The sequence below is a fragment of the Atractosteus spatula genome, chromosome 7, assembly GCF_055471065.1.
Source record: "Atractosteus spatula isolate fAtrSpa1 chromosome 7, fAtrSpa1.hap1, whole genome shotgun sequence".
Lineage (NCBI taxonomy): Eukaryota > Metazoa > Chordata > Actinopteri > Semionotiformes > Lepisosteidae > Atractosteus > Atractosteus spatula.
The window spans coordinates 45,116,735-45,144,214 of NC_142712.1; the positions used below are offsets into that span (position 1 = coordinate 45,116,735).

The 27,480-nt window shown below is 40.1% G+C and overlaps 1 protein-coding gene across 1 annotated transcript; it reads left to right on the forward strand.

Moving 5' to 3' along the window:
* The first annotated feature begins 395 nt into the window (after window positions 1-395).
* il16 (interleukin 16) lies at window positions 396-27,154 on the forward strand. The gene is made up of 21 exons (XM_088921815.1): window positions 396-761; window positions 2,532-2,656; window positions 4,258-4,390; window positions 7,841-7,984; window positions 9,104-9,215; window positions 9,415-9,572; window positions 10,387-10,497; window positions 11,248-11,362; window positions 11,453-11,526; window positions 11,637-11,853; window positions 12,747-12,864; window positions 12,948-13,080; window positions 13,258-13,345; window positions 13,562-14,193; window positions 15,425-15,563; window positions 16,036-17,206; window positions 17,880-18,063; window positions 19,256-19,357; window positions 19,622-19,874; window positions 20,483-20,608; window positions 25,192-27,154. Exons 1-21 carry the CDS (start codon window positions 402-404, stop codon window positions 25,356-25,358), a joined length of 4,662 nt encoding a protein of 1,553 aa, XP_088777941.1. The 5' UTR covers window positions 396-401; the 3' UTR covers window positions 25,359-27,154.
* The last annotated feature ends 326 nt before the right edge of the window (window positions 27,155-27,480 follow it).

Genomic DNA, 27,480 nt, shown 5'->3' on the forward strand with positions numbered 1-27,480 from the left:
TAGCCCAATATGCTTCTCATAAAGTGAAAGGAGACAACAATGTGCTACCCAGAACAAATGTCATGCTGTACAGACATGTACTATAATGTTTCGGCAGTTCAATAATCAAGAGAAAATTTCTTCATTAGCCTTCTGAGCTGAAACAGTCCTCTGCATCCTGCCTCTCAGAGGTAATGAAGGTGAAGAATCCTATAAGCACAAATGTCCAAGGGAGGCATTGAACGGAAGTCATGAGGCAACATGTGCTTTTTAAGCAAGGAAGAAAAGAGCTTTTATCTAGCCTGTCTCAGCAGTCTCTCAGAACACTTATGAAACAGGATTCCTAACTGAATTTTCTAATTGCTTCGCAGAACATCCCTTTCCATTAGCTGGACAACGCCAGAGGAAGTGCATCAGCCGCTATGCCACACAGCTGCACCAGACACAAGAAGAAGGCTGATGGTCCAGTCCGGAGGATGGAGAGGCGCAGTGCAACGGGCAAAACCAGCCAGCGGTCGAAAAGGCTGGGGGTCATTTCCAGGTCGTTCATATTGTGCAATTCCAAAACCAGCGACGATGGCTCCAGCCCTGAGGAAAAATACCCTGATTCCACAGAAATGGAGGAGAGTGGAGGAGAGAAATCCAAGAGGAACCTTAGGGCAGGGGCCCTCTCCCCCACAGACTCTGTGGAACAGACAACTGCAGCAGAGTCCCCAGCTTGTCACCAGCTGAGGGCCCCAGGGGATGACAGGAGAGGCATCAGGAGGACCTTTTCCATCAAGGTATTTCTGGACTGCCACGACTCTGCTTCTCTGTGCATCCCTCTGACTTAAGACTTCAGAGGCTAGCGAAGCCGCTGTTTACACTGTGATACGGTACAGTCTGAGGGTACGGTACAGTCTGAGGGTTATAAGGGTTATACAGAGGCTGTTTCTTTGCTGGGACAATTCAGCATCCACCGAAAGTGAATACAATTAAAACAAACTGCAAGATGATCTACACTGCAAGGCAGCCTGTAAGTGGTGTGTCAGTGTTTTGTCAAGGAGAATTACAGCTTTAGAGAAAAAAAAGATACAAAGTGTGGTTATGCTTCACCCGTCGACGCACCTTTGTATTTCAATTCATGAAAAAATGAAATGAAATGAATGTGAATTGGAAACTCCTAAAATAACAGTTGTAAAATGTGTTTTATACTACAACTTATGGCCAGTTCATAAATAACGCTTGATTAATTTACGGCATCTCATATGCAATTCAATATACTTCATGGAGATATTCTGAAAAATATATTAATTCAGCTTCTTGTTTCCTGATTACTTAAAAGTACCTTAGGCGTTCTGAAGTCCAACTGTAAAACAATTCAATGCTGATATTCACCTAACACGACTTAATGGAAAAACGTCGCTTTTTTAAATATAAACGTAAATCGTTTTTATGGACAACAGGGGAGCAATTACACACCTTTGATTTTACAGCTAAACCATTCAAGGAATAACTAAGATCTTAATGATCTTTTATAAAAAAAAACATCTAAAAATATTGTGCTTCAATGAATTTGTTGACAATCCTAGAGCATTCAAAATGCAATATTCATTAATATAAGTATACATTTAAAGAGAAATTGTGATGCGCTATGCCAGCTTTGTAAGTAGTGCGTAAAGTCTAGTGGTTCATCAGGGTTCTGCCATTGTGTGATAAGACATAAATGTTAACATTTTCATGATGTAAGTGGCATCTAATATTTCATCTATAAATCATATGTCTGAAGACGAAGGAATTACTATTTCCTCACGTCTTTCCGAAACTATGACTGAACCAGAATTAAATGTATTAATCTGAAATGCTGATAAATTGCAGTAATAAGTCTAAAAAAATTAAGACATCTAAATTTTTCTTCATTTTGAGCTTGGCAATGTGCTCTCCATTATAACCAAATAATAATAAAAAAAACATTTGCATTATAGTCTGCTCCAGCAAATCACTTTGCCAGCTTGATTCACACAAAAGCTACTTTGTTGCAGCCTCAAGGGAAAATTAACTTGTGCATAAAATCTTGACGCAGGTCTCCTAAGAAATTCCAGTGATGTCATGGTCGCATGGCTCTCCTAAACAACAACACTGTGTAGTCAGATATGAAGTTCACAATGTGCAATAGCCCCCTAAAATGGGCCGTTTTTACCAATGACAGCAAAAAAACCCCAAACATTTCAATTATTGTACAGTAACAATAGTAAAACAAAGGGACTAACAAGATCTACTGCTCAATTTTTAGTTGTCACTAATCCTGCAGAAAACCTACTGTACTTGATAAATCTTTGTAACAATCTTTCACAAGCGGATAGCAAGACAAATCTACTTTTGATTTGTTCATTACAAACAGAATTTATTTTTTCTCCCAGGCCACTGTACTATATTTTCTTATTAATGGTGCATGTTCCCCCAATATAAAATCACAAGTTTTATTTCTGTTCTTACTGTACATGAATGTCTTGTTTCACCTCTGAAGAAAAGCTGCTTGTATTCACTACTCTGCCATCTTTATTATAAAACAGGAAAGCAGCATCTGGAGGCTGTGTGTGGCCACTGGTGAAGAAGGCCTTAGAAATCGAATGTGTGATGATGATGATGCTGAAGCCCCTCCAAACAACTGCATGAACAGGGGATCCGAAGCCTACAGGTAGAGCCTGAAACAGCATGTTACTGTAGTGCTGTGCTCTAAATGTACTCAAATTAACCACTTCTAGAAACATAAAGTAGCTACTGCTTGGATTTTCAATAATAAATCAGTTTTGCAATTGACATGTACTGTATGAAGCATAAGGTGGCTTGGTGGCACAGTGGTTAGCATTGCTGTCTTGCAACAATGGGGTCCTGGGTTCAATGCTGGACTTGGGGTGCTAACAGCATGGAGTTTGTGTGTTCTCCCTGTGTTTCCTCTATGTGCTCCAGTTTCCTCCCACAGTTCAGAGACATGATAGGCTAGGCTTCTGGGAAAATCAGCCCTGTTGTTTGTATGTGCATGTCAATATCTGTGTGTGCCCTCCAATAGACTGATGTCCCATCCAGGGTATATCTTGACTTACACTTTTTGCTTTCTGTGATAGGCTGTGGCTGCTTCATGATCCTGAATTTGATTAAGTGGTTAGAAAATGGATGGATAGATATATCAAGCATCATTAAAACAACACCAATTTTTCATACATACTACCAGGAAAATGACAAAATCCATTTAATAGCAAGTGCACTGATATGTTAAAGAACAGGCATGACATAAACTAATTATTAAACTGTTTAACATTTATCACCAACAGAGCTGAAAAACAGTGTGACAGTCACAGGCTGCTAGAGAGTTTAGCCATTACTGAAAGCAGTAAAAGCTGTACATCAGGTTGCAGATGCAGTATTGTAATCCATTCTCTTTGTCAGCCTGGATAAACGTGTGCATCTTCATTGGGTCTGAGCTCTAGATGTTGCACATTGTCCCACTCCTGTCACACATATTCAATGGAGTACAAGTCTGGCAAATAGGAACAAGTGCAAGTCATAAGACATAAGACACAGCATAACTGTCACATTCTGATCTCCTAAGATAGTTCCTGTTACAGTACATGACCAGTATGAGGTCATGATTTATCCTGCAGGAATGCTGTTTTGATGAGCTCTCAGGAAGTGCACCAAATGAGTTCCCAGGACTTGATCAATGAAGAGCCATGCAGCCATGCTGCTATCAAGTCACTACAAGTTAAGCTCTAGACACTCCTGCACATACTGTACAACCACACTTGGACCTCCAAATTTTACTCATATCAACACTACACTCACTGACATCCGTCAGGCTGATCTACACAAAATTTATCACTAGAGCGGCACTAGTAGCTGGCAGACAAGCTGAGGTGACTTTGCCCAGCCTTCAACATACGACACTTATATCAAGAGCTGTTCTTTTGATAAGTGGGACATATTAGTTTCTCTCTGTATGTTTCTTTCTTTATTTTCACCAGGCTTTACATTCAAAAGGTTAAAGGTTAACCTGCGTTGACCATCAAGACTAAATTCTGGGGTACATCTCCAACAATCAAGGTCATCAGAGTGCATCACTGTCAGTCATGCAATTAATTAAAATAAGACAAAAAAATCAATCAGTATCCAAAATCCCTATAATTTATTTTTCAAAACACATACTGTACATGCACAATGAATAACTGGTACTTTTCTCCTAAAGCTTAGTGGTGTGTATATGTCATATATACTGTACATATATACATATGTTTTTTCTAGGGATGGCTGTCTTCAGCCAGGAGATGAACTTCGCTTAGTTAATGGACAGTCAATGAATAATATATCAGAAATGGATGCTGAGACCATAGTCCTGTCTACAGGAGGGCCGGTGGACTTGATTGTTTCCAATAATGTAAGATTTTTCTTTGTATTATTAGAACTCTGCCACCCTGCAGGCACTCTCCATATTGAAGAAAACTTAACTAAGCCACAAAACAAATTTCACGTAAATAAAAAAAGTTTTAAAATCCTGCTACTTCAAATTGGTAAAGATTTTTTACTATCCATGTGCCTTTAAAATCATATTTTGTTAGTATAATAAGTGGCATCTTAATAATTTAACTCTTCTGGATTTTTTACAGTACAATACAATACAGTAGTTGGCGGGCCATGTACATATATTCAAATATATGTCAGCATGTCAAAAATGTTTTTATAAAGGTATACTTTTATTGATATAACGGAACCATGTGATAAAATAGAGTGAGAGATGTACATTTAAAATGTAGGCAGATTTCTTCCAACGGAGATCCGTTTTAGGCTTTTTTGTTAAAATCAGAAAAAGAAAATCATTTATCTTAAAATGGCAGAGCAATATTCTACATTTTCACCAGTAAGCTATTTGGCAAAACCGTGTTGCACTCCTGTCTGGTTTTGGAAGATTTGGGAAATCAGTCAGGCTGTGGCAATGAAATAGGAGACAGTTTACGTTTTTTATTAAAAATGTGTATTTGGCCATCAACCTCAAGGCATGTTTTAAATGTGAATTTATCATGGGCTCACTCCCCACCCCTCTGAACCCCAAAAAAGTGTCAAATGATATCAGGACATTGTCAGCTCTAATATACTGTATAGACTGAAATCTGTGGTGCTGGAATCCATATTCTGCATTCCATTCTCATGGAACCCTTCCCTAAGTGACATCATAATCCTTCTCAGCCAAGGAATGGATAGGCAAGGTGCTCAGAGAGGAAGGAAACTACAGACACGTAGGAAAGAATGTCCAGACATGTGACTCATCTGGATGGACTTTTCTTCTCCTGCTGTTTTTTTAAACTGTATTTTAAATGACTTTAGCAGTTCTGTTTTGAACATACCGAAGAATTATTTAATCTTAATGCTTTTGAACAGAAGGAATCTACATTCATTCCACAATGACCCTGACACTATGCATTTTGTTTACTTTTTGAAAAACAAAAGCTTGTGAAAAGAGAATGAATACTAAAGGTGCTAAATTTAAAATAGAAAACTCTTGGAATTTATGACCAACTTCTCATTAAATTCCTCACATGTTTATTTCACTTTTGGAATCTTTAATGGTTTTTCCAGACTAAAACTATGGAGTAAATCTTGGTGACAATGTGGAGAGTGACAGTGTTCTTACCTATGAAAAAGCTGGGGAGGTAGTATGTACGTTATTACACATATACAATTCCTAAATACAGTACCTGCAAAAATATTAGGATACCAAAGTCCAAAATTTAATGTAAAATTTACATTTTTAATTTTTTAAGTAGTTAAGGAATTTGCATTTGTGAGTATAGATTAAAATAAGTACCATATGACTTTCATTTTTAGGTATTTCTATGCACACATTTGATCATAGCAGGACAGAGACATACTTTATATTCAACCCGATAATTTCAAATGACTATGGGGTCATCATCAGTAAAGACAAGTGAGCCAGCCTGAGAAGTACCCATACTTGCTCAAGCTGTGACATTCCCTCCACTATGCTTCGCATATGCGGTGGTGTCCAAGTTGGTAAAAGTCTTCATTGTAAGACTCTGGCTCATCTTTGTACTCATGTTATGTGGTGAGAGATGAGGGAGCAGGGCAGTGGCCTGGGGACTTTGTTTATGTGAGTAATGCTCATAGGGGCTAAAGCTTTTGCTGTGTATTTTTTCTCTTTTGTGTTTGCTTCCCTCGCCTTTAAATTTCTTGCTGCTACCTAGTGCAAACAGTACAGCAGGATACAGTCATTACAGATTGTAGGACATGCTGTTTGCCTAGACATCTGTCAGTTACCACACAGTTGGAGGAGATATGTTCGTTGTGCTCAGGTGCTGAACAGGGTGAGGCTGGGCCTGGAACAGAAGGATGGAAAGGAAAGGCATATTACAGAGGAAGGAGGGATATTGCACTGGGACACCAGGCAATCTGCGTGCCGTCAGTTCCTCAGCCCTCATTGTTGATTCATTCCTACCCCTCATGATCAACACGCCACTCCTGCCCCTCATTCTATTCTGAGGTTCTGCTCAGAAAGAGGATATAAAGAATCCAGTCAGCAAAGGCACGTGGAATTACAACTCAATTATTGGACCTACTTGTGCTAGGCGTATTGTGCTGGTCTGTGGTGGCCTGAGCCTGAGATTGAGTTGAGTGAGTGCTCATGGAGAATATAGAGTTGTCAGCATGGGAGAGAATCGTGGCACAGGGGTTTTTGTGCTTTCGATTTGAGGATGACTTTTTTTGGAACATTGCAAGGAACAGAGAGGACTGTGCAACACTGCAAATAACACTCTTTGAGATTTTCTTCTGGTTTCTTAGGACTTTTGTGTGATTTTTATGTTTGGTTCCTCTTATAAGTAGTGATTACGGGGATAATTACTTTATTGCAGTCGCTGAAGGAATAAAAATGGCAATTACGCAATACCTGGCTTATACTGATTTTTGGTTGCACTGGGGCCTCTGAACATTTTGACAGTCTGTGTGGTTAGAAGGGTCCTAATTCCTTTTACATTTGCTAGGTGCCTCAGTCTGCAAGAGTACCAGCAAATTGTACGTTTTTGCGACACAAGAAAATGTCTTAAACATGGTAGAGGTAGTGTCATGGCTTGGGCATGCGTAACCTCCTCTGGAACTGACTCACTCATCTTTATTAAAGATTTAACTAATGATGGCAGGAGAAGAATGAATACTGATGTTTACTGAAATATTTTGTCTGCTTATGTAGAGGAAAATGTTTCCATATTTATTGGATGGCTTTTCACCTAGCAGCATGAAAATGACACAAAACATATTGCCAATGAAACAGAGGGGTTCATCAGGAGATCTTAGTCTGGCCAAGTCAGTCTCCAGATTTCAATCCAGCTGAGCTGAAGAAAAAAGAAAACAGAACACCCAAGAATAGCCAAGATATGTTAAAGTGGCTGCAGCAAAGACCTTCATAAAGTATCTCAAATCATTATCAGAATTACATGATCCTCCAAGAATATTCATGAATAACAAAGCAAATCCCTTTATTGTGAAGTACAAAATAACAATGTTGACCTTGCTGTCCCAATACTTTTGGAGGGCACTGTATGTTGATTCATTTGGTTTTATTTAAACTAATCTGTAAAAAACATGCTGCTATATCTCTACAGTTGAGATTGTTTTGCAGTAGAAACACAGACACTTTCTGTTTTTCTTCTATACCTTAGAGGTGTAACTTATATTGGTTAAAGTTCATATTTTAAGATCTAAATGTATATTTTGATCAATTCATCAAGTTTAAGAACCAACAAATCATAATTTTGTGTTGTTTCACTGGGAAGATTGCCAGATGTAACTGGATTCACTCAGCTGTTTGTATTTGCAGGATTCCCCTACAAGTTCAAAGAAAAGCCCAGCACAAAGTCACTGCTCACCCACCCTGGCATTGCCTGCTGCTGACAGAGACAACCTTCAACCACTGACTTACCACCTTACCAGGACACACACAGGCAAAAACGGCTGCTCCCAGGTGACTGCTGCTCCCTTCACAGTGCTGATGAGAAACAGGAAGGAGACTTGCCAAGAGCTACACTAGTTTTGCAGCAGCAAGATGAAATGTTTATATTGAGCTGAGGTTCACATTGCAGGACAAGACAGGAAAGGAAATAAAAAATGAAAAACGTGCAAGTCTGGAATCAAATCAGAGTCCAATTCAAAATATAACATAAGGTAATTGAAAAAGAAAGAGGCAGCGACCTTATTGAGTCTTAAATATAATCTATTATGTATCATCTATTAAATATCATCTATATTATCTATTCTGGAAGGAGGAAGCAGGACTTTCCAGAAAATTACAAAATACCAAAATAAAAAATAATCCAATTTCATAACAATATTTATAGTTATAGTAAATAGCTGTAATGTTCAAGATATGACTTGGGTAAGTTAATGAAAAATGATTTTGTCTCAATATGCAAATAACAGAACTTGGGGGACAGACATCAGGCATGAATTAACTAAGGTTGCTGCTGGAAGAGGTGTTAGTGGGACCAATAGGGGGCACTCACCCTGCAGTCACTGTGGGTCCTAATGCAACAGTATAGTAACAGGGACACTATGTTGTAAAAAGGCGCTGTCCTTCGGATAAGACATAAAACTGAGGTCCTGACTCTCTGTGGTCATTACAAACCCCAGGGTGTTTCTCGAAAAGAGTAGGGGTGTTACCCCGGCATCCTGGCCAAATTTCCCATTGGCCCTTACCAATTATGGCCTCCTAATAATCCCCATCTATGAATTGGCATCATTACTCTGCTCTCCTCCCCACTGATAGCTGATGTGTGGTGAGCGTTCTGGTGCACTATGGCTGCCGTCGCATCATCCAGGTGGGTGCTGCACATTGGTGGTGGAGGGGAGTCCCCATTACCTGTAAAGCGCTTTAAGTGGAATGTCCAGAAAAGCGCTATATAAGCATAAGCAATTATTATAATTATTAATATTAAAGAAGCAGGGCAGATAATAATAGACTTTTTTTAGGACTCAGGCAGGCCATGCTTGCATTCTATGAAATTCACACTTTGTTTTAGTTATAGTCCTCCCAGAAATGACAAACCGACTGCTGTGGCCTGGTTCTATGCATTCTGCTTGACAGGAGCCCACCCTAGAGACGATGGGAGATGGAACAGGCACTTTGGAGGGAGACAAGACAGACCAAGTTTCTCAAAGCAAAATGTCCTGTATAAGGACTCGGAGCAATTCCACAAGTAAGTTAACAGAGGAAAGGAAAACTGGGCAGATTTTGTTTGGTGAGAGGGTGGGCTGCTTTAATTGCTGCTCTGTGATCCTGAACAGGAGATCACAAACTGTCTTTTCCTTCACTAATGCAAATTAAAGCTAAAGAAATGTGCAGGTGAATGTCATGGAACAGTGGCCCATCATTGACTTGATACTCGATAATTCTAGGTGTCAATCCATACTGGATTGGGGATTTGGATGCTCTCATTATTAAAACTCCTGAGGTGTACCAAACCAATAATAACCAAACTGATGGAAATCCAGGTTTCTATGGAAACAGGAAGTCTCTCTCCCAACAGCTGGAGTTTACAAATGGAGTAGCACAGGTAAGCACCTACTGTATATATCCTTTAGGAACCAACCAAAATGTAGATGCTCAGAGTAGGTTCGAGTATGGAGCTGTATCAGTGTGTGTAGGCTGCAAAGGAACAAGTAAAGGTTTATTCCATGCTGAAAAGAGAGGAAAAGAAACATAACATTTTGACTGTGGAGCCTAAGGCTTGACACTTAGAATAGTCCATCCAATCTAATTCTGATAACCTTTTATTTCTGTCCAAGATGTCCAAGTTAATAATCTAGATTTACTAATGTGACTAAAATGGGAGAAACAGGTGTTCCTCATCGTCTTCGACATTCCTTTGCCTTTTCAGGTTTACAGTGCTGCTGAAAGTTACGTGTTGATTACTAACAGATTTATTCCTTGTACTTTTAATATGCATATATTTGTGAGGTGTACTTTTTGCATAAGTACAGATGTTGATATCATCTATAATCTTTTGTCTTCATAGGTTGTCATAAAGCTGTGTGCCCTGTGAAATGACCTTATATGACAATTCATATTTTATCACTGGAAACACAGTTCCGAAGAAATACAAAATAACCAATAGATTTATTATTGAGAATTAAAAGAAGTATTATCTTCTTCTATGGTGACACCCAAATATTAAGACGTCCCAAACGTAAGAGCACAAATGAATACAATAATTGTGTACATTGGTACAACAGGTCTGACAGTTCTGTACAGCTTAATTTCAATTTCAGGTCAGTCAGCTGAAATGTGAGAAAAACATGTTTTTGGTGTATACTATAATGTGTTTCTATGGAAAAGATTTATTATTTTAAAAATTATTTACCCTGCAGGTTGTTCCCAGGCCATCTCGCTCACTAAGTTCAGCACACTTGGTGAACTCAACCAGCTCCACACAAGCCTTTGTTATCTGCAATATTGTGCTGATGAAGGGGCAGGGCAAGGTATCTTTTGTCTGTAAAAACAAGAGTTTCTCAATCAACACACTTAACATTTTGTACAAGTTTGTAACTGGGGAAGCACAGTGGTACAGTGTTTAGCATTGCTGTCTTGCTACGCTGGAGCCCTGAGGTCAATTCCTGGGGTATTATCTGTGTGGAGTTAGTGCATTCTCCTCATGTTCACGTAAGTTTCCTCTGTATCCCCCGGTTTCCTCCCACAGTCCAAAGATATCCTGATAGGTTAATAGGCTTCTGTAAAAACTGGCCCTGGTGTGAAAGTATCTGTGTGTACCCTGTGACAGATTGGCATCCCATCTCGCATTGTACCCTGTGCTTCCCAGAGTAGGCCCCAACCCAACATGATTCTGAACTGGATAAGCGGTTATTTAAAATGATGTGAAGTGAAAATTATAATACTTTAGCATGCTACACTACTTAATTTCTTAGTAATTCATCGTTTATGCGGCATAATTGTAGTGTACAACAACTAGATATGATCACATATTTCTTGGTGTACATCCTAAAACAGAAAAGCTACTTCTTTACTTTTACTGTTAATTGATATGCTGTGAAAGAACAATTCTACATTGAAGAGAGAATTTCTACATCTGAAATTGAAACGAAAGCTTTGCTTTACCTTAGCCAAGCCTTATTATTAACTGCTTTGAGGTTACAAATTCCTTTAAGTACAGCCAGTATTACTGTTTTACATCGGGTGTCACTATGGACTAACTACTATCTCTAACATCTCAGGGTTTAGGTTTCAGTATTGTTGGTGGAAAGGACAGCATGTATGGGCCTATGGGAATCTATGTCAAGACTATTTTTCCTGGTGGAGCAGCAGCAGCTGATGGGAGACTACGAGAAGGTAGACATTCCAGTTTGATACTATTGTTCCCACAGCAGTGCTGTAGTTTCTGACAGGCATTTATAACCCCTAGTGTATGGTGTCTCACAGGCGATGAAATATTGGAGCTAAATGGAGAGTCCCTGCACGGTTTGACTCATGAAGATGCACTACTGAAATTTAAAGTGAGTTCCTGTGAAATAATCTAAAACCCCAAATTCTTACATTAGTGTTTTTTTATAGTTCCATCTCAGGTTGTGTTGCTATCTTGAGTCTTATTTGTCCCCATCTAAAGCAAATCAGGAAGGGCCTGCTTACACTGGTGGTGCGGACCAGCCTGCGGGTGGGGGCAGTGCCCAGCTCTGGGGTGGTGCCCCACCTGTGTCGCTCACGGTCCCTCAGCTCCAGTGCCTGTATCAGCAGAGGAAGCACAGACATCACAGATTACAGCTTCCTTGCCCACCCGGTCAAACCCAAGGACAGAATCATGATGGAGATCACTTTGCACAAAGGTGAGACAAAATACTTTTGATTGGACTTGGATCTTATTCTTCAAATCTAAGCCTGGATGTGAAACAGCCTGAACAGAATCTTAATGCAACTCAAACCAAGAGAGCCATTAACTAGTATATTTACAGCACACAAATTTGGTATCTAGTGGTGCTCTGTTGTAAGTCGCCCTGATTGAAATTAAATGCTGTATACAATGGCAAAAGCTCAGAAAACTGTAGAAAGGCACAGTGAAATCACGGAACTTGCGGATGATGACTGGGGACACTGTGCTGGCCTTCAGATAAGACATTAAGCGAAGGTCCTGACTTCTTAATGCCATTACAAAACCCATGCCACTGTTTGTAACAGTAGAGGTGTTAAAACCTGTCCTGGCTAACATTCCACTTTGGGCTTCCACAGTTTGGCTTCCTTAAACCTCCCCCTTGATTCAGCTGGTGAAGCAGTTTCTCTCTGCTGTGCAGTGGGGCTGCTGGTGCTGAATGGCCACTCTGTGTCACCCAGGCAGGGCTGCTCTTCTGTGGTGGATGAAGAGACCACTTCTATATGGGAAGTGCTTTCAGACCTTTCAGGATAAATGTTACAAATGATAAATGCAGGGAATGATTAAAAACTGCTGTTATAACACTGATAGGTATGGATAAACATCTGCAAAGAAGGATTCTTACAACCATGAGTTTCATTGGATTTGTAACAATTATGTTTGGCTATACGTGAATTAACTGTTAACTTTCAGTGATCACACTGTTCAAATGTATAATTCATGGCTTATGAACATTAGTATGAGGCTTCAATAAGCCTGTTGAAGAAGACAGAAAAGAGTTAATGTGGAACAGAACGCAGTTCAAAGGTGGATGTCCTGCCCTGTCTCTGCCGCTCTTTGTGCTGCCTGTAGAGGTGGGAGTGGGCCTGGGGATCGGACTGTGCTGTGTGCCCTCCAGTGAAGGCTGTCCAGGCATTTACATCCACACGCTGTCTCCTGGCTCGGTGGCGCACATGGACGGCCGACTGAGGTAAGGGTGTTCACGACTGGCTTTTCTTGGGCACCTCCTGTCTCTTAACTGTCTGCATCTCTGACCCTGTGCTCTTTTGACAGATGTGGTGATGAAATCATAGAGATCAATGAGACGGTGGTGTACAACATGACCCTGAACGAAGTGTACACCGTGTTGAGTCAGTGCAGTCCCGGACCAGTCCAGGTCATCATCAGCCGACACCCCGACCCTAAGGTGCGCAGGACAAATCTGATGTCAGCACAGTTTCCTTTCTGCTTCCAAGTCACTGCGATAGGAAGCTAAGACTATTGCGTTATAAACTGCACTAGAGTTCAATTCCCACCATAACACATTTGATAACTTGGAAAAAATCATGATAAAATGACCAGATGATCCCTCTGCACTCTCTAGGTTTCTGAGCAGCAGCTCAAGGATGCCATTGCACAGGCTGTGGAGAACAGTAAGCTGAAAAAAGACAGAAGTCAGTGGAGCATGGAAGGTAGAGTTTTACTGTTCCAAAGAAGTCCAATGAGCTGACTTTATCAAAACTTTTGAGGATTTTGACTTCTTCAGTCTGGTCTTCTCTGTTCAAGAGTAATAGGATTCAGCAGTTTTAGCCTGTCAGATGAGACAAAATCTAATATAAAGTTTAAAATATAGAGATTTTACATATCAGACCTATATTTTCTTTTTCACATGTTTCATGCTTACCTAGGATTAAAGAAAATGGATCCCTGCTCTCACGGAAAGCAGAAATGTGACAAATGCCTTGAGAGAAGCTTCAGTCATTTGAATAACAGGCGAGTCCAGAAGGTGATGACTCGATCCTGCAGCGACAGCAGTTATAACCACTGCTCCTTCTGCAGCAATGGCAGCTCCTCCCACACACATCAACACGCCGACCTGAAGTCTCGGGTGCACAGTGTGGACGTTCCCATGCCAACCTCTAGGGGGCACAGTGTGGACGTTCCCATGCCAACCTCTCGGGTGCACAGTCTGGATGTTACCATGGCAACCTCTGAGGTCCACAGTTTGGACATTCCCACTGGAACGTCCCATGAGGCTGCTCCTGGTTCTGTGGCCTGGCCAGAGAGAAAGTCACCTCCACATCACAAAGATAAAGACAATGTTCCTAACAGGTGTGACGCTAAAGGCTGTAGCCAACAAGCTACAGACCTCAGCACCAAACACACGAAAGTCTCCAAACCCAAACCACCTCCCCCACCCAGAAGGTACTTTAAACAATCAGATATTTCACACGAAGAGCATTTCTATGGCCCTGCAGGAGACAGCAAAGACTCGCCTGTCAAAGATGATGGCTGGCACCCTTCTTATATCAACTGTCAGGTAGGACTCGCCACATTTACGGGCACACGTGACCATCTGCTTACCTTTTCTGGGTAGAAATGACACCCTTTTCAAAAGTATTTAACTAGAATTTGCATAGTTAATAACATACCTATATTTTCTGCATCATATCAGGCAAAACTAAGGTAGACATGAGATTACATTTCTAAATTTTGACAGGTCACATCACCATCTCAAATATGACTGCTTACCACTGATAATGGACGTTTTCTTAGAGACCTGCTGAAAGTGCCAGTAGAGTGCTTTTCTTTCTCTTTATAGTAATGAATTTGGCTTATTTGCACTTCTCTGCATGGGTGCTGAAAAAGTTATTTCCTCAGCACCCCTGGAAACCACAGTCAAATCCTGTCACAGCATGTCTGTGGGTGGTTTCTGCTGTGGTTAGAGCAGAAGTAAAACCATGAGTTTAACAACAGCCACGCAATACAAACTCCTTTCAAAAGAATGTGCTGTTCTTACAAAACCTAACTGAAATATACCGTAAAAAGGCACAATAAATAGTAAAGTTTGTCTCAAAAGCTTTTTAATCATGTGTCATGTTTCTGTATGTGCTTTTAGTTGTTTTGCAGTTTATACATGGCTTTGAGAAAGATTCCTGATTTACTGTTTAAAAATGTACGTTGGCTTCTTACTCTTGGGTTAATGTGTGCACCTGGGCCTTGGGGGCAACACTGGACTGGAACATAATTCTTAACTGAAAATTTTATTATAAAATGTCAGACCTCCTGTATATAATATCTATAATTTTACTCTTATTAACCATATTTTAACCAAATACTTTTTTTCACAATCCAAAGTGCCAAACTATGACCTTAAAGCAATATATCGACATTCAAAAGTTTCGTACGAATGAAGTGGCAATAGCATGATTGATTTAAAAATTTCCTCCATTGAAGTGCAGTCTCAGTGATACCCCCGGAAATACTGAAATCTTTCAACCCTTCAGTCTGCTAGTTATAATGCAAGTCACAGAATTGGTCAATGGTAATTCGTGTATAGAAAATGTGTATGTTCTTCATACTGTCTTAAGTCATTGCATGCTTGGCATGACATTTACTTATGCCTGCAAGAATTTAAATCATAAGGAAACCAACATGATTTTTGTTCTGCATCAGTATTGCATGCCAGATTGAAAACGAATGCATTACTATACCTTTCACGGTCTCTGTAAAAGAGCTGCAAAAGAACTTATTTCCTGTTTGTGTCACAGGAAGCAGGGAGCGAGCTGGCTAAAGGAACTACAGTGGTTCAGACTGACACTGTCACTGCAACGGCTGCGGCTCCCAGCGACTGCAGACCTGTCTCTAGCACGACAGAATACTGTTCGAGACAAGCAGGAAAATATCAAGGTACTAACATTTTTTTTTACAAATTAAACGATAAAGAAACGTGTACTGAAGTACAGCAACAACATACAACTCATATTGCATTTTAATTGATTAATCATCTTTGCTGCCATTTCATCCAATCAAGAGTATGAGGATGGTACAGTATGTGTGTATTTGTGATTAAAAACATATTTAAAAAATAATTGCTCATATTCCAGATGTTTTTTAAAAAATGCTTTTATTGTCTTTATGTCTGAAACAGTTTAGAAAGCTTGCAACTACGTGTCACTTTTCATTTACTTCCTATCTTTGCATTGTTTTTAGAATTGTGCATCTATTGTATTCATATTCAGATGAGTTGGACTTAATTCTCACAGACAACACAAAGGACAAATTTCTTTTGTACTTAAAAAAAACCTTGAAAGTCAATAAAATGTCACCTATGAATAAAAAAGTATGGGAAATTAATTTATCATCTTGCTTTTTAACCCAGAGGACTATCCACAAGGTAAAAGGCCGACACTGAGAAGACAGGCCCATGTGGATCTCTTTCTCGATCAAACACAGGATCCCTGGGTAAGGATTTCAGATAGTATTGAGGGCCATCTAAGTTCTGTCATCATGAGTCAAGAGAATGGACAGGCCGATCTGAATGGCTCTTCCATTTCACAAGACAAAGATGCATCTGAAGCTGGCAGCACAGCTCCAGCCTTAAACATGACCAAGTTAGAAGAATCTCCAAATTTGAAGAAAGGGCCTCCAGTGGCCCCAAAGCCAGTGTGGGCTCGGCAGAGCCTGAGAGGCATGAAGAGCGGGAGATTGTCTGAACCAATCAAACCTGTAGATCACAAGAGCTCTGATGTGGGCAAAACCTTTGGAGTGAATTTAAGAGCTACCTCAGCTAAGACAAACCTGTCTTTCAAAGAAAAATTGCATTCATTTGAAACTTTGTCCAGCCCCGAGTCGCCAGAGAGGGGGGCAAGGAGGCTGGGCTCATCTTCGTCATTGCCTGTCATGGACAAAACCCCAAGCAGAAATGACACAGTTTGCTCTATCAAAACTGATATTCACGTGAGCAGCAAAGCTACAGAAGCCAAACCACCTGATAACAGCAAGAGTCCTGAGCCCACGACTGAGCAGCTCCCCGGTGAAGGGACCACATTTTCAGCTGTTATCACTGAATCATGCATGATAAATAAACCAGCAATCATCTCAATAGACAGCAAACCAGTTGAAGATGCTCCTGTGGTCCTGGCAGAGCCAGAGGTATCATCTTCTCTTTCAGAATCCTATTCCTTTCCAAGCCCCAGGAGATGCAGTAGTACAAAGGGAATCACATCAGAGAAAACACCTCAGATGGAAGATGAAAATGTACTGCAGAAGGCACCCAGCCTGAGAACCAGGAGCCTCCCAGTCTCTGCATCCCAGCCTCCTGAGCCCTCTGTCCTGAAGGTGTTTGATGGAGAGAGCCTGGGTAAAATTCTGTCCTTCAGCAACCAGGTGTCAAATGCATTGATGAGGTCAATGCGCTCTCTTCCTCAATCCCCCTGCACCTGGCCCAGCAATCCATGGAACCCAGGGCCAGAAGAGGATGGAGGGGCAGACAAGGACCCCCTGTCTACCACTGGTGACAACAGCCATCATGAAAAGGGATTTTCTGTCAGGTGGGTGGACTCCTTTACAAAAAAAAACCTATGCCACTGATTAGAACAGAATAAAATAAAACCCATCCCACCTGCCAATTAGAAACTGCAAATGGTGGGTTTTACATTTGGCAACAGTAAGAAGTCACTAATGAACAAAACTTTGCTATCAGGTACTGGATTTGAGGTTTGTGATTGGAGTTGTTGTAAACTAAGAGATGATTAACAGGAATTAATGCACACCAAATGGTAAAAATAAAAACAGAAGCATACCTGACAATCACTGTACAGAAAATGGAGGAAAGATCTTTGTGAAACGCACTGAAACCTAACCCCTTTAGATTTCACATGATAGGCAGTAAGATGAATCTAGTTCCTGTTTTGAAAGAGGAAACAGACCGAAAACAGTTGCTGTTACTGAAAGACTAAAACATTTCCTGTTACATTAAAGGTGGATGCTGTATATACAGCAAAACAGATACAGTAATAAATGTTTTTAAAAGATGTGCAACAAAACCTACTTACTATTTAGGGAAGAGATTTTTAAAGAGAAAGTTAAGATGCCAAGACATTCACAAATGAATCAGGAAGTGATTTTTTTTTTAAATGCGAGCATGGCCTTTTTGTGAAAAATGAGAGTGAAGTATTTCCATGGCTCAGACTAAGTTTGAATAAAGGTTCTTCTGCTTGTCAGCCTGGCTGAGCTGAGAGAATGCACAATCGGAATAGTGGAGGAGAAGAAGGAGGAAGGGAAGAGAGAGCTGTCCTCATCTATGACCTCCTCTGCCTCTGCCCAGTCAGTCATCTCCATCATCCCACCTGAGGAGATAGAAAAGATGATTGAGGAAGTGAAAGCTCTGGATGAAGAAACCTTGAAAGTAAGCATGATGGAGCACCAATGCTCATGCTATCTGTTTGTCCCTAACCCTGAATCTGACTTTATTTATGTCTGTTTCGCTGGTAGAAGTATTTACAATGTGAGTGAGCAAGTAAACCATAAAACAAGGTTGTGTGAGAAGCTCTTGGGTATTTCAATAGAAAATCTTATGCTTTTACATTATATTATGTATGTTAGGTTTTATTATAGATCCTCTTCCATTAGAAATTATCTGTAGATTTGTGACACTCTCCTGTGGCTGGCTTCTCTACCTTTCTCTGCCCTTGCCAAGAGGATGCCCCAACCTTTCCTGATCTAATCAAAATCCACCCACCTTCCATGCAGAATTGACAAATACCTTCTCTTCTTTATGTCCATTATTTCCAAAATAAAAAAGAAGGATGTCCTTTAACAGCAGTAGAATCCGAAATGAGATTGTAGAGACACAAGAAAAGCTGAGTACTGGAATGCCATTTAAATCTTTGTTATTTAGCACAGATAAAGAGGCATCTGGAATTGGTAAAAGTAACAGCTGCTGCATATTACTGTAAGAACATAAGAAAAGTTACAAATAAGAGAAAACTATTCATCTAGCCCATTCGGAAGTTAGTGAGCTAAATGATCCAGGAATCTTATGCATCCTTTTCCTGGGAGAAGCCCAGGTATCAGTCTCAACAACGTGGCTTGTTTCATTCTCCCACAACTCTTTATGTAAAGAAGAACTAAACCAAATTGTGTTGTTATGATGACGGAAAGATGAAAACACTGGTGCAACAAACTTGCTGTGTAAACCTGGTGCAAGATTCATCCAATTATACAGCTGAAGACTATTTAGATAAAATTGGTAGTGCATTCATTCAATGACACCAGAACATTTCTGTAACACAGTAGTGTGTGTTTTCAGTGATTTATTCACTTTCCTGATGCTTTCATCCAAAACTACAGTATACTTTAAGCTTTTTTGAAGTTGTGATGGAAGCCGTCAAGGGAGTAATGTTTTGAAGTATGTATTATGTGATATTTTTATTATCATCTAATGTAAGATGATGCATGTAAAACACAATTTAGTCTTAAACTTGAACAGTTTGAGTCTTTTCTGACACATGCCTGTAATGAGACTCTTCTAATGAACCACGGACTTCATAGTTTTAAAAGTGAAATGCAAGCCTTGAACAATTTTGCTTTTTGTTTAGCAATTTGAAGATATCCATGTTGTAATATTACACAAAGAAGAAGGTGCTGGCCTGGGGTTCAGCATTGCAGGAGGAATAGACCTTGAAAACAAAATGACCACAGTGAGTAACTTCTGCTCCGGTTTCTACTTCCTCTCAGGGTATTGGAATATTACTGCAATTTGAAACACTGTTTCCTGTGAAATGTCAAAGAAAACATTGTTAATTACACTTACTGCAATTAGTAATTACAGTTAGCAATTACTGTGATTAGGGTCATTGATGGTTGCAGCTTGGTTTCTGTTATTAAATGAATTTAGAGTAAATAGAAACGAGGACATTATTTAAAATGAATATCAATGCCTCTTCGTCCTTGTGTTACACTAGGTGCACAGGGTGTTTCCCAATGGGCTGGCAGCACAAGAAGGAACCATTCAGAAAGGAGACGAGGTGCTCTCCATAAACGGGCAGACCCTTAAAGACGTGACACACAGCGACGCAACAGCTGTCCTCCGCCAGGCCAGGATGATGAAGCAGGCAGTCGTTGTGGTTTGCAAATCAAAGGAAAACGAGAAAAGTGCCTCTGAGACCAGTGACTGCAGTGCAGCTGCCAGCAGTGCAGAGCGTCAGAACGAGACAGGTACTTTTTTCTAGGGAGAAGCACTGTCATGTCTTGAACTTGACCACACATCGCTAACACAAGCTCCATGTAAAGGGAGAAAAGGAGCAAAAGATAAAACTGCAAGATCTAAAAGTCATTTTTCCTAGGCCACTGATTTCATAGTGGAGGTTTAAGTACATGGTGACCCAATCCATATCCCTCAAACAGTGAGAGGTAGAGAAATTCAGCCAAACAATCTGGCAGTCAAACAATCATTAAAACTGCAGATTTTGTCTAATGTTTTAAATGTTGCATGTCATAGTACTTTCTAGTAACTTAGAAGTCTTAGTCTCTAAAAAGTCTTAACGGTGCAGCAATGCACGTCTTAATTCCAATACAGTTTTGAAAAAGCTTAGTCCTGGTGCTTAATGACTATGAAGGAAATTCTTTCTTGACATGCACAGAATCCACTACTAAACTAACCAAGGCAAAAAAAGTTTTAAATAAAGCAGAGGAAGTGTGAGTATTGCACACATTTGTCTTTGGAATCAAAACCCTCCAGGTTTGGCCAAGCATCATCTAAAATAGTCAAAGCTCAAACCTAAAAAAAGATAATTCAATCATTCCTTTTCTGCTGTCATTGGCAGACGAGCCTGGGGAAATTCTGACTGTAACGCTGGAGAAAAACGCAGCAGGGGTGGGCTTCAGTCTGGAGGGAGGAAAAGGCTCCATTCATGGAGACAAACCGCTCGTCATCAACAGGATTTTTAAAGGTAAACTGTTTAAGTAATGATTCTTGAAAAAAAAACTGGAATTATAATGGTGTCAATGTAAAAAAAATAATGTTTACATGTCAGAAAAGTACCCTAGGACAGGACCACACAATTTAAGTTATTATGGCATATACTGTACAGTACAGTAATGCCTTCTCTCTCTCTGGCTATAGGATGACATTAAATCTGAATCAGAATGCTAACAACATGTTATAGTAATTAATGAACATATTGGACATCATTGCTAATTAAACAGCAAGTAGTTTTTTTTAACTAAACCATTCCAAGTTTCTTCACACCATCCCAGTGCAGAGATGATGTTTGTCTATTTTTTATTCCATTGCAGCAGATCCCAACCCTGTTCCTGAATTTGCTTTCTGATTTTAAAAGGTCAATTGTAATTGTGATTGGGATGTACCACCCTAAGAGGTTCAGACCTGCTCACATTTGTGTGCATTTCCTGAAATGCCACCAACTGGAGCTCTGCAGAAGGAAAAAGGACTCATAGTGAAAGTATCTGATACAGGGTCGTTCCCATCTGTGCATATTCATCATAAAGTGGTCAACTATTAAGAGCTTTAAAGTCAGAAATCATGGCAAGCAAGTTGAGGTAAAGCTGCATACATGTCTGTGAACTGAAGTAGTGAGAAACGGTACCCTTGAAGCAGGAGTGTTTTGTCACCTGTTAATGACTGAAGAAACAAGCTAAACAAAGTTACAACAAGCAAGCAATTCAATTGAGTCAGCAGTTAGCTCTGGAGATGTAGAGCTCAGCTGGAATGAAAATCAGAAAGCATTATCCCTCTAGGACTAGGGCTGGGAACCACTGGACTATTGTGCAGGTTAAGCTTTTCTTACTTACGTTTCTATTTCTATCATTACTAGTAATAACTATTATTGTCATATAATGCAAGAGAATAACTATTGGCATAGCTTTGGCTAAGTACCTTGTGGCACTTTCAGAATGCCACAATAAAGGAAGGCACCACAGCCAAGCACAGACTCCAGACATCTGCGCCTATGCTACTACAATATGATAATACTTTATTGTCTAATTTCTTAGGAATGTGTCTTGCATCAAAACAGCTATGTTTTACACACGAAAAACTTGCAAAACATACAACAACTACAAGCAAACATTACATTACCAATATATAACAGACATCACCCATTCAGTCATCTAACACCACTCCAACAGGAATCCACACAACTTCACCACAACCCCGTAAATTCACTTCCCGCACACTTACAGTAAGTGCATATAATGACACATTACCCCTCCACTTTTGCACACAATCCACCGATTGCACTTGCCTATAAACCATTATTCCTTTATTGTGAATTCATTTACTGAGTAATTGGATTGACTGGGATAAAAGAATTTCTGATTTTCTTTAGTCTATATTGGGGGACTTTAAAATGTCTGAAGGCATGAGCTGATATTCTTCACGTATAACAAGTGAGGGATCAGAGGAGATTAACTCTTTAGTCATTTAGAGATATACAGTATATATACTGTAGTTGCAACATACTTTTATTGTAAGGAGATTGACTGCTGCCCCACTATCCTCCTGAAGAGTGTGGACATCTTGGCTTTTTTGAGGCATAGAAAGATTGTTATACCAGTTAGTCCATACTGCATGACACCATGTATCACATTTCTGAAAGACTAGTAGCACCTTATCTTTATTTCAACATGTGCCTTCCAAGACAGAATAACATCTGTGCATATTCCTAAATATTTATAGGATGTAACTTGCTTAATCGACACATTTTGAAATGTGACAGGTAAAGATAGTCATCCTGTTCAAGCACAATTTGTGTGTGGGGTCTGTCCTGTGTGATGAATTTCTGACCTCCAGTCTTCAGGCACATCTTGCCTTAAAGTAAAATGACTGTGACAGACCCTTCCTTTAACTGGGATGGTAATAAGAGTCTGCACACACAAAAACCCATAGTCCCAGCTACTGGTCAGTACATGAGGCTTTTATTTTTTGCTTTTGCAGGTGAAAACAAAAAACAAAAAATTATAACCGCCACTAGTACACCTTTAAATATCAAATACAAACTTAATCCACGTGTGAGGGCATGAACAGCCTTCAACACAACTCTAATCAATTATCTAATTTAACATCCACTGTGTAGCTCTTTACCAAGATTAGAGGCTGTGTAGCAGCCTCTAGTGGCGGTCAGCTGCAACTTCAGCCCTTCCCTTCGCTGGTCTGCCACAAGCAATGAAGAAAGTCAGTCAACCTGCTACCAACAGGCAGGCTGGGGGGGAACAGTTCTCGCACATGCCCCCATGAGTTAAGCAACCTCCGCCATGAGGTTAAATGTATGGAGACTACAAGTCCCCTGCCCAGCAATTTTCCTTTGTTGTTTCCTGGAGGCTGTGTGGATTGGAATGCACTTCTCAGTGACAACCTTCCCCGTGGATGGAGGCTGCTGCAGTGATAGCAGCATTGTTGCCCAGGCAACATCCTCTGTATCCTCTGGTATTTACGGAAAGGTCATGGACGCACTGGCCTCTTTTATCCTTTTGGCAGACTTAGGGCCAGCTATTACTCCTACAGTACCTCTTTAAGGCCTACAAGCTACAGTATAATGGAAACAGTAGACAGTTGTCCCCCGCCTCTTCTGGGAATTCAGGCCAGGAAAACCACAGACTTTCTTCTTTTTCCTCCTCTGGAGGCTCAGGCCAGGGCAGCTTCATCTCTTTCTTCCTCCGGTTGCTCTTTTCCTACGTCTGGGTTTCTAGCAAGGATCCTGTAAAAAGGATTCTCTTTTCAAAACATTTCCCCTATTTCACTTCTGTCTCTGCACTGGTCATCTAGTGGCCATCTCTTCCTGGCCCTTTTCCAGCTGAACCGAGAGGCTGTTGCTGCAACTCTGAGACTTTTCCAGCTCATTGTCCAACTTTTCCAGATTCTTCTTTAAGTTGTGTTTGTGTTCAACCTGGCACGACTGCAGCTGTCTGATCTGTATAACAGGTTGCCGTTTTGGACTCCAGGTTCTTTAGCCTGCAGGGTATCACTCTGCTTCTTCAGCTCTGAGGAGAGTTTTGTGCACTTGTGACACAGTTTCATCAGCTCTGCCATCAGCTGTTATTCCTGAGCCCTTGGCCAGCTGCTGGAATTCAGTTATTTGGCCGCAGCAGCTGGAGCACATGTGGATCTATGGATCCTTGAACTCCTGGTTGTGGATGTTCAACACCTCCTTCTGCTCAACTTCTCAAATAGTCACAGGCTCTGGAATTTTCCCATTCCTGTACTCTTTCGTTTCTGGTTTCATGGAACAGTTATGCTGAGCTGTTTCCTAGGACACACAGAGATTTGGGCCCTTTCTGTATTTCCTTCAAGTCCCTTGATGACTGTATTTCTGATCTGAGGCTCCTGAGAAGGCTGTGGGTTACCTGTGGTCCTTCCCCCCTTACTTCCTTGAGCAGTAAGGCATGCATAGCAGGGTTCATCAGCAGACCCCTCACAGCTACCACCACACCAGTCTAGGTTCAGGAAGAGCACCCCCTAGTGGTGAGTGGAATCACCACACCAATCACACAATCCCCAAGTGTCCAGCTGAAGTCCGCTCTATAGTGAGAGCCACTGCAAGTCCCTCTTGATAATTGATATCATGCCTGTCCCAGAGCATTGCGTCCCATCACATTTTTTTTGTATCTGAAGCTTTCCATATTTGTGGAAAGGGCTCAGGACTTCCCAAATCAATTCTCCATAGCACTAGTATAAGGCCACAGTGCAGTTTACAAAGTTAGAAGTTAGAGTTAGAGAGAGAGTTAGAGTTAGAAGCTTTGTATATTTTGAAACCAGAGTACTTCTGAGTTTTGTGACAGATCCTACCCTTAATCAGTATAGTCTCAAATTACCAAAAAAACACCTACATATATAGCTAGTGTATTTACAAAGATTAGATGCCATCTAGTGGCCTCTAGTGGCAGCTCATCTTAACTACAGCCCTTCCTTAAACTGTTGTGTTCCAATGCCGATCATAATGACAAAACAGTATAGCCAACAGAGCAACATAACATCATGCAACATCATAACAACATAGATGGGTAGCATGATTCATACTAGTGCAATTAAAATTCACCAAGATGTGATTTCTTAACTTTCAAGTTCAATCTGATATTTGTTCTCCTTGCAAAATTAAAACTAATTTTACCATTTCGAAGTAATTAATACAGTTTTTCTACATACATAAGACACTAAGAAGTGCACTATTTTTAGTTCTTAAACTTTTTCATTTCCTGCTCGATCCTTCTGATCAGTAAAGTTTGCTCTGATAAAAGTTTTAATTTTTAACTTTGTTGTGCTGAGCTTCTTGTACTGTGTTCTGAATGCTATCTATTTGCTTGGCCATAGTACTAGCAAATTTTTATAGCATCCAGCTGCAGCCAATATTTAGAAAGCACCATTGAGATTTTGCTCATTTAAACAAGAAGGGACAGGTTTGTTAAATATTGTGATGTTACAAAAATTGAAAGACCAGATCACTTCAGCCCTGGATGTTTTTGAGTATTTAACCTCTTTAGTTTCACATTAACCTGTGATCCCTTTTCCTCTCTGCAGGTGGGGTAGCTGAACAGGGTGAGATCCAGCAAGGTGATGAGTTACTGCAAGTGCAAGAAAATAGCCTACAAGGGCTCACACGGTTTGAGGCCTGGACTATCATTAAGGGTCTGCCAGAGGGCCCTATTAAAGTTGTTATCAAAAGAAAGAAGGCAGATACTGAATAAAACAAGGATGTTCCTCCACAAATCAGCCCTTTAAGTACAGCTACTATAATTCCGCCTTTTCACAATTGCACAGAAATATTTCAATACCAGAACATAAAATGTAACAAGAATCCATATCAGATGATAGAGAAAAAAAGTCTCCTTAGCTTCTTTAAATGCAAACCAAAACAGGCAGCTCCCATAGGAAGGACTAGTAATGTTTTATAGTGTGAGAGGTCAGCCTGCAGTTCTTTTCATTGCACTTGATCTGTTTATCTGCTATATATAATATCTGCTTCATACACAGATATTCTCATTCAGGGAAACAACAAAGAACTCTATATTTCAAAAAGCTCAAAAACAGTAGTTTTCAGATTTGCTCAGAATAAATATACTATACAGTACATAATAAATGTAGCCCGTAAGAAAAGTGAAAAAAAAAACATTATTTTAATTTTCCAACAACAGTATGTGATAAAAATCAACAATGTACTTTCTGTGTGGGGAAAATGTTATCTCTCAGCAAGTACAAAACACATTTTTTACAAATTTTGAATTGCCAATTACTTTTGTTAATCTCACCCAGTTTTGGAATTGCCAGTTTTCACCTCTGACCGCACACTGTCAGACTCGTTGTCACATGTCAGTCACCAAAGCCTTGTAGTGAGCCAGTCATCACACGTCACAGTCACCACAGCCTTGTAGTGAGCCAGTCATCACACGTCACAGTCACCAAAGCCTTGTAGTGAGCCAGTCATCACACGTCACAGTCACCACAGCCTTGTAGGGAGCCAGTCATCACACGTCACAGTCACCACAGCCTTGTAGCGAGCCAGTCATCACACGTCACAGTCACCACAGCCTTGTAGGGAGCCAGTCATCACACGTCACAGTCACCACAGCCTTGTAGCGAGCCAGTCATCACACGTCACAGTCACCAAAGCCTTGTGATGAAGGTTAGGCACTGACGGGAAGAGAGAAACGTTTGTCATTTGACAGCACTTCAAGCTGCTGAGAATCAATAACCTGGCCAGCTACTTCCATGCTAAGCCAATTGTGTGCTGCAGCTTGTGGAATCATGGTCACAGTCAGCTGGTAACATGACTCAGGCTTGAACCTGAAGTCACAGAGCTTAACCTGAGTGCAGATGATTGCCTTAAAAACCAAACATAAATACTTCATCACTTCCAACGCTGTTGGACTTTTGAGCAGGTACTGTACTTTGAATTAAAAAATTTAAACAATAGTGTTTACATAGAATAGGGGATGGAGCAGAATGTAAAAGAAGTAATGTGATTGCAAGTTGATGCTGCATTTTACATACATAGAAAATGAAATAAAGCCAGAAATAAATAAAGCCAGAATGTCACAGGTCAAGATAGTACAACAGTGTACAGAACAGCTTGTCCCACACTTACAAGTTTCTTTGTGAACAGTATAAAACTGCTAGCTCATTTATAGCTACATATCTAAATGGTGCTCAATGTTTAGCTCAGCTTTTAAATGCTTTTGAAGGTCTGGTTTGGAAATGAAGTACTGACTGTCTCTGTGACCTTTTGACTGTATATCCTGATTGATGGTACGAGAAACAATACTTGCAGAACCGTATCAATACTTACACATATATCAATACATACATATGAAACAGGCACTTCTGGCAAAAAAAAACAGAATTATTCTGTTGTAAAGATAAATAAAGTTTATGAAGTATATGAAAAAAAGATTTTATATGGCTAAAAAGAGAAGATTTTGCATTAAGTTAATTATTTCTTTTAACTCCCAGCATTGGGTATTCACAAATAAACATCTCAATTTTTTTCAAATGTGTTTGATGTGTCTCTTCTGTGGAACGTAATAACTTTTATTCTGTACATTTCAATAGCAACCTTCCATGGTCACTGTTTTAAGAAAGGGAAATAAAAGGACACATTTTGCCCACTCCTTCAGCAGTACATGGGTTTCATACCTAATCTAATAAATCTTGCTCTTTAACAGTCATTTCCCTCTTCCATTAATGAAAACTAGGAAATAGACCATTCAAACTAAATCCAACCAGCTCTGCCATTTCATTGCATTGTCTCTTTAGCACATTCTAATTAAAAAAGACTGGAGTTTCTACTTCAATCCCACGATAATGTCACTT

Excerpts from the sequence above, each read along its gene's own strand:
- il16 (XM_088921815.1), top strand. The coding sequence starts at position 402 with ATGCCACACAGCTGCACCAGACACAAGAAGAAGGCTGATGGTCCAGTC. Across the intron at positions 11,854-12,746 it reads GGAGATCACTTTGCACAAAG|AGGTGGGAGTGGGCCTGGGG; the intron begins GTGAGACAAAAT and ends TGCTGCCTGTAG. Across the intron at positions 13,346-13,561 it reads AAGTCAGTGGAGCATGGAAG|GATTAAAGAAAATGGATCCC; the intron begins GTAGAGTTTTAC and ends ATGCTTACCTAG.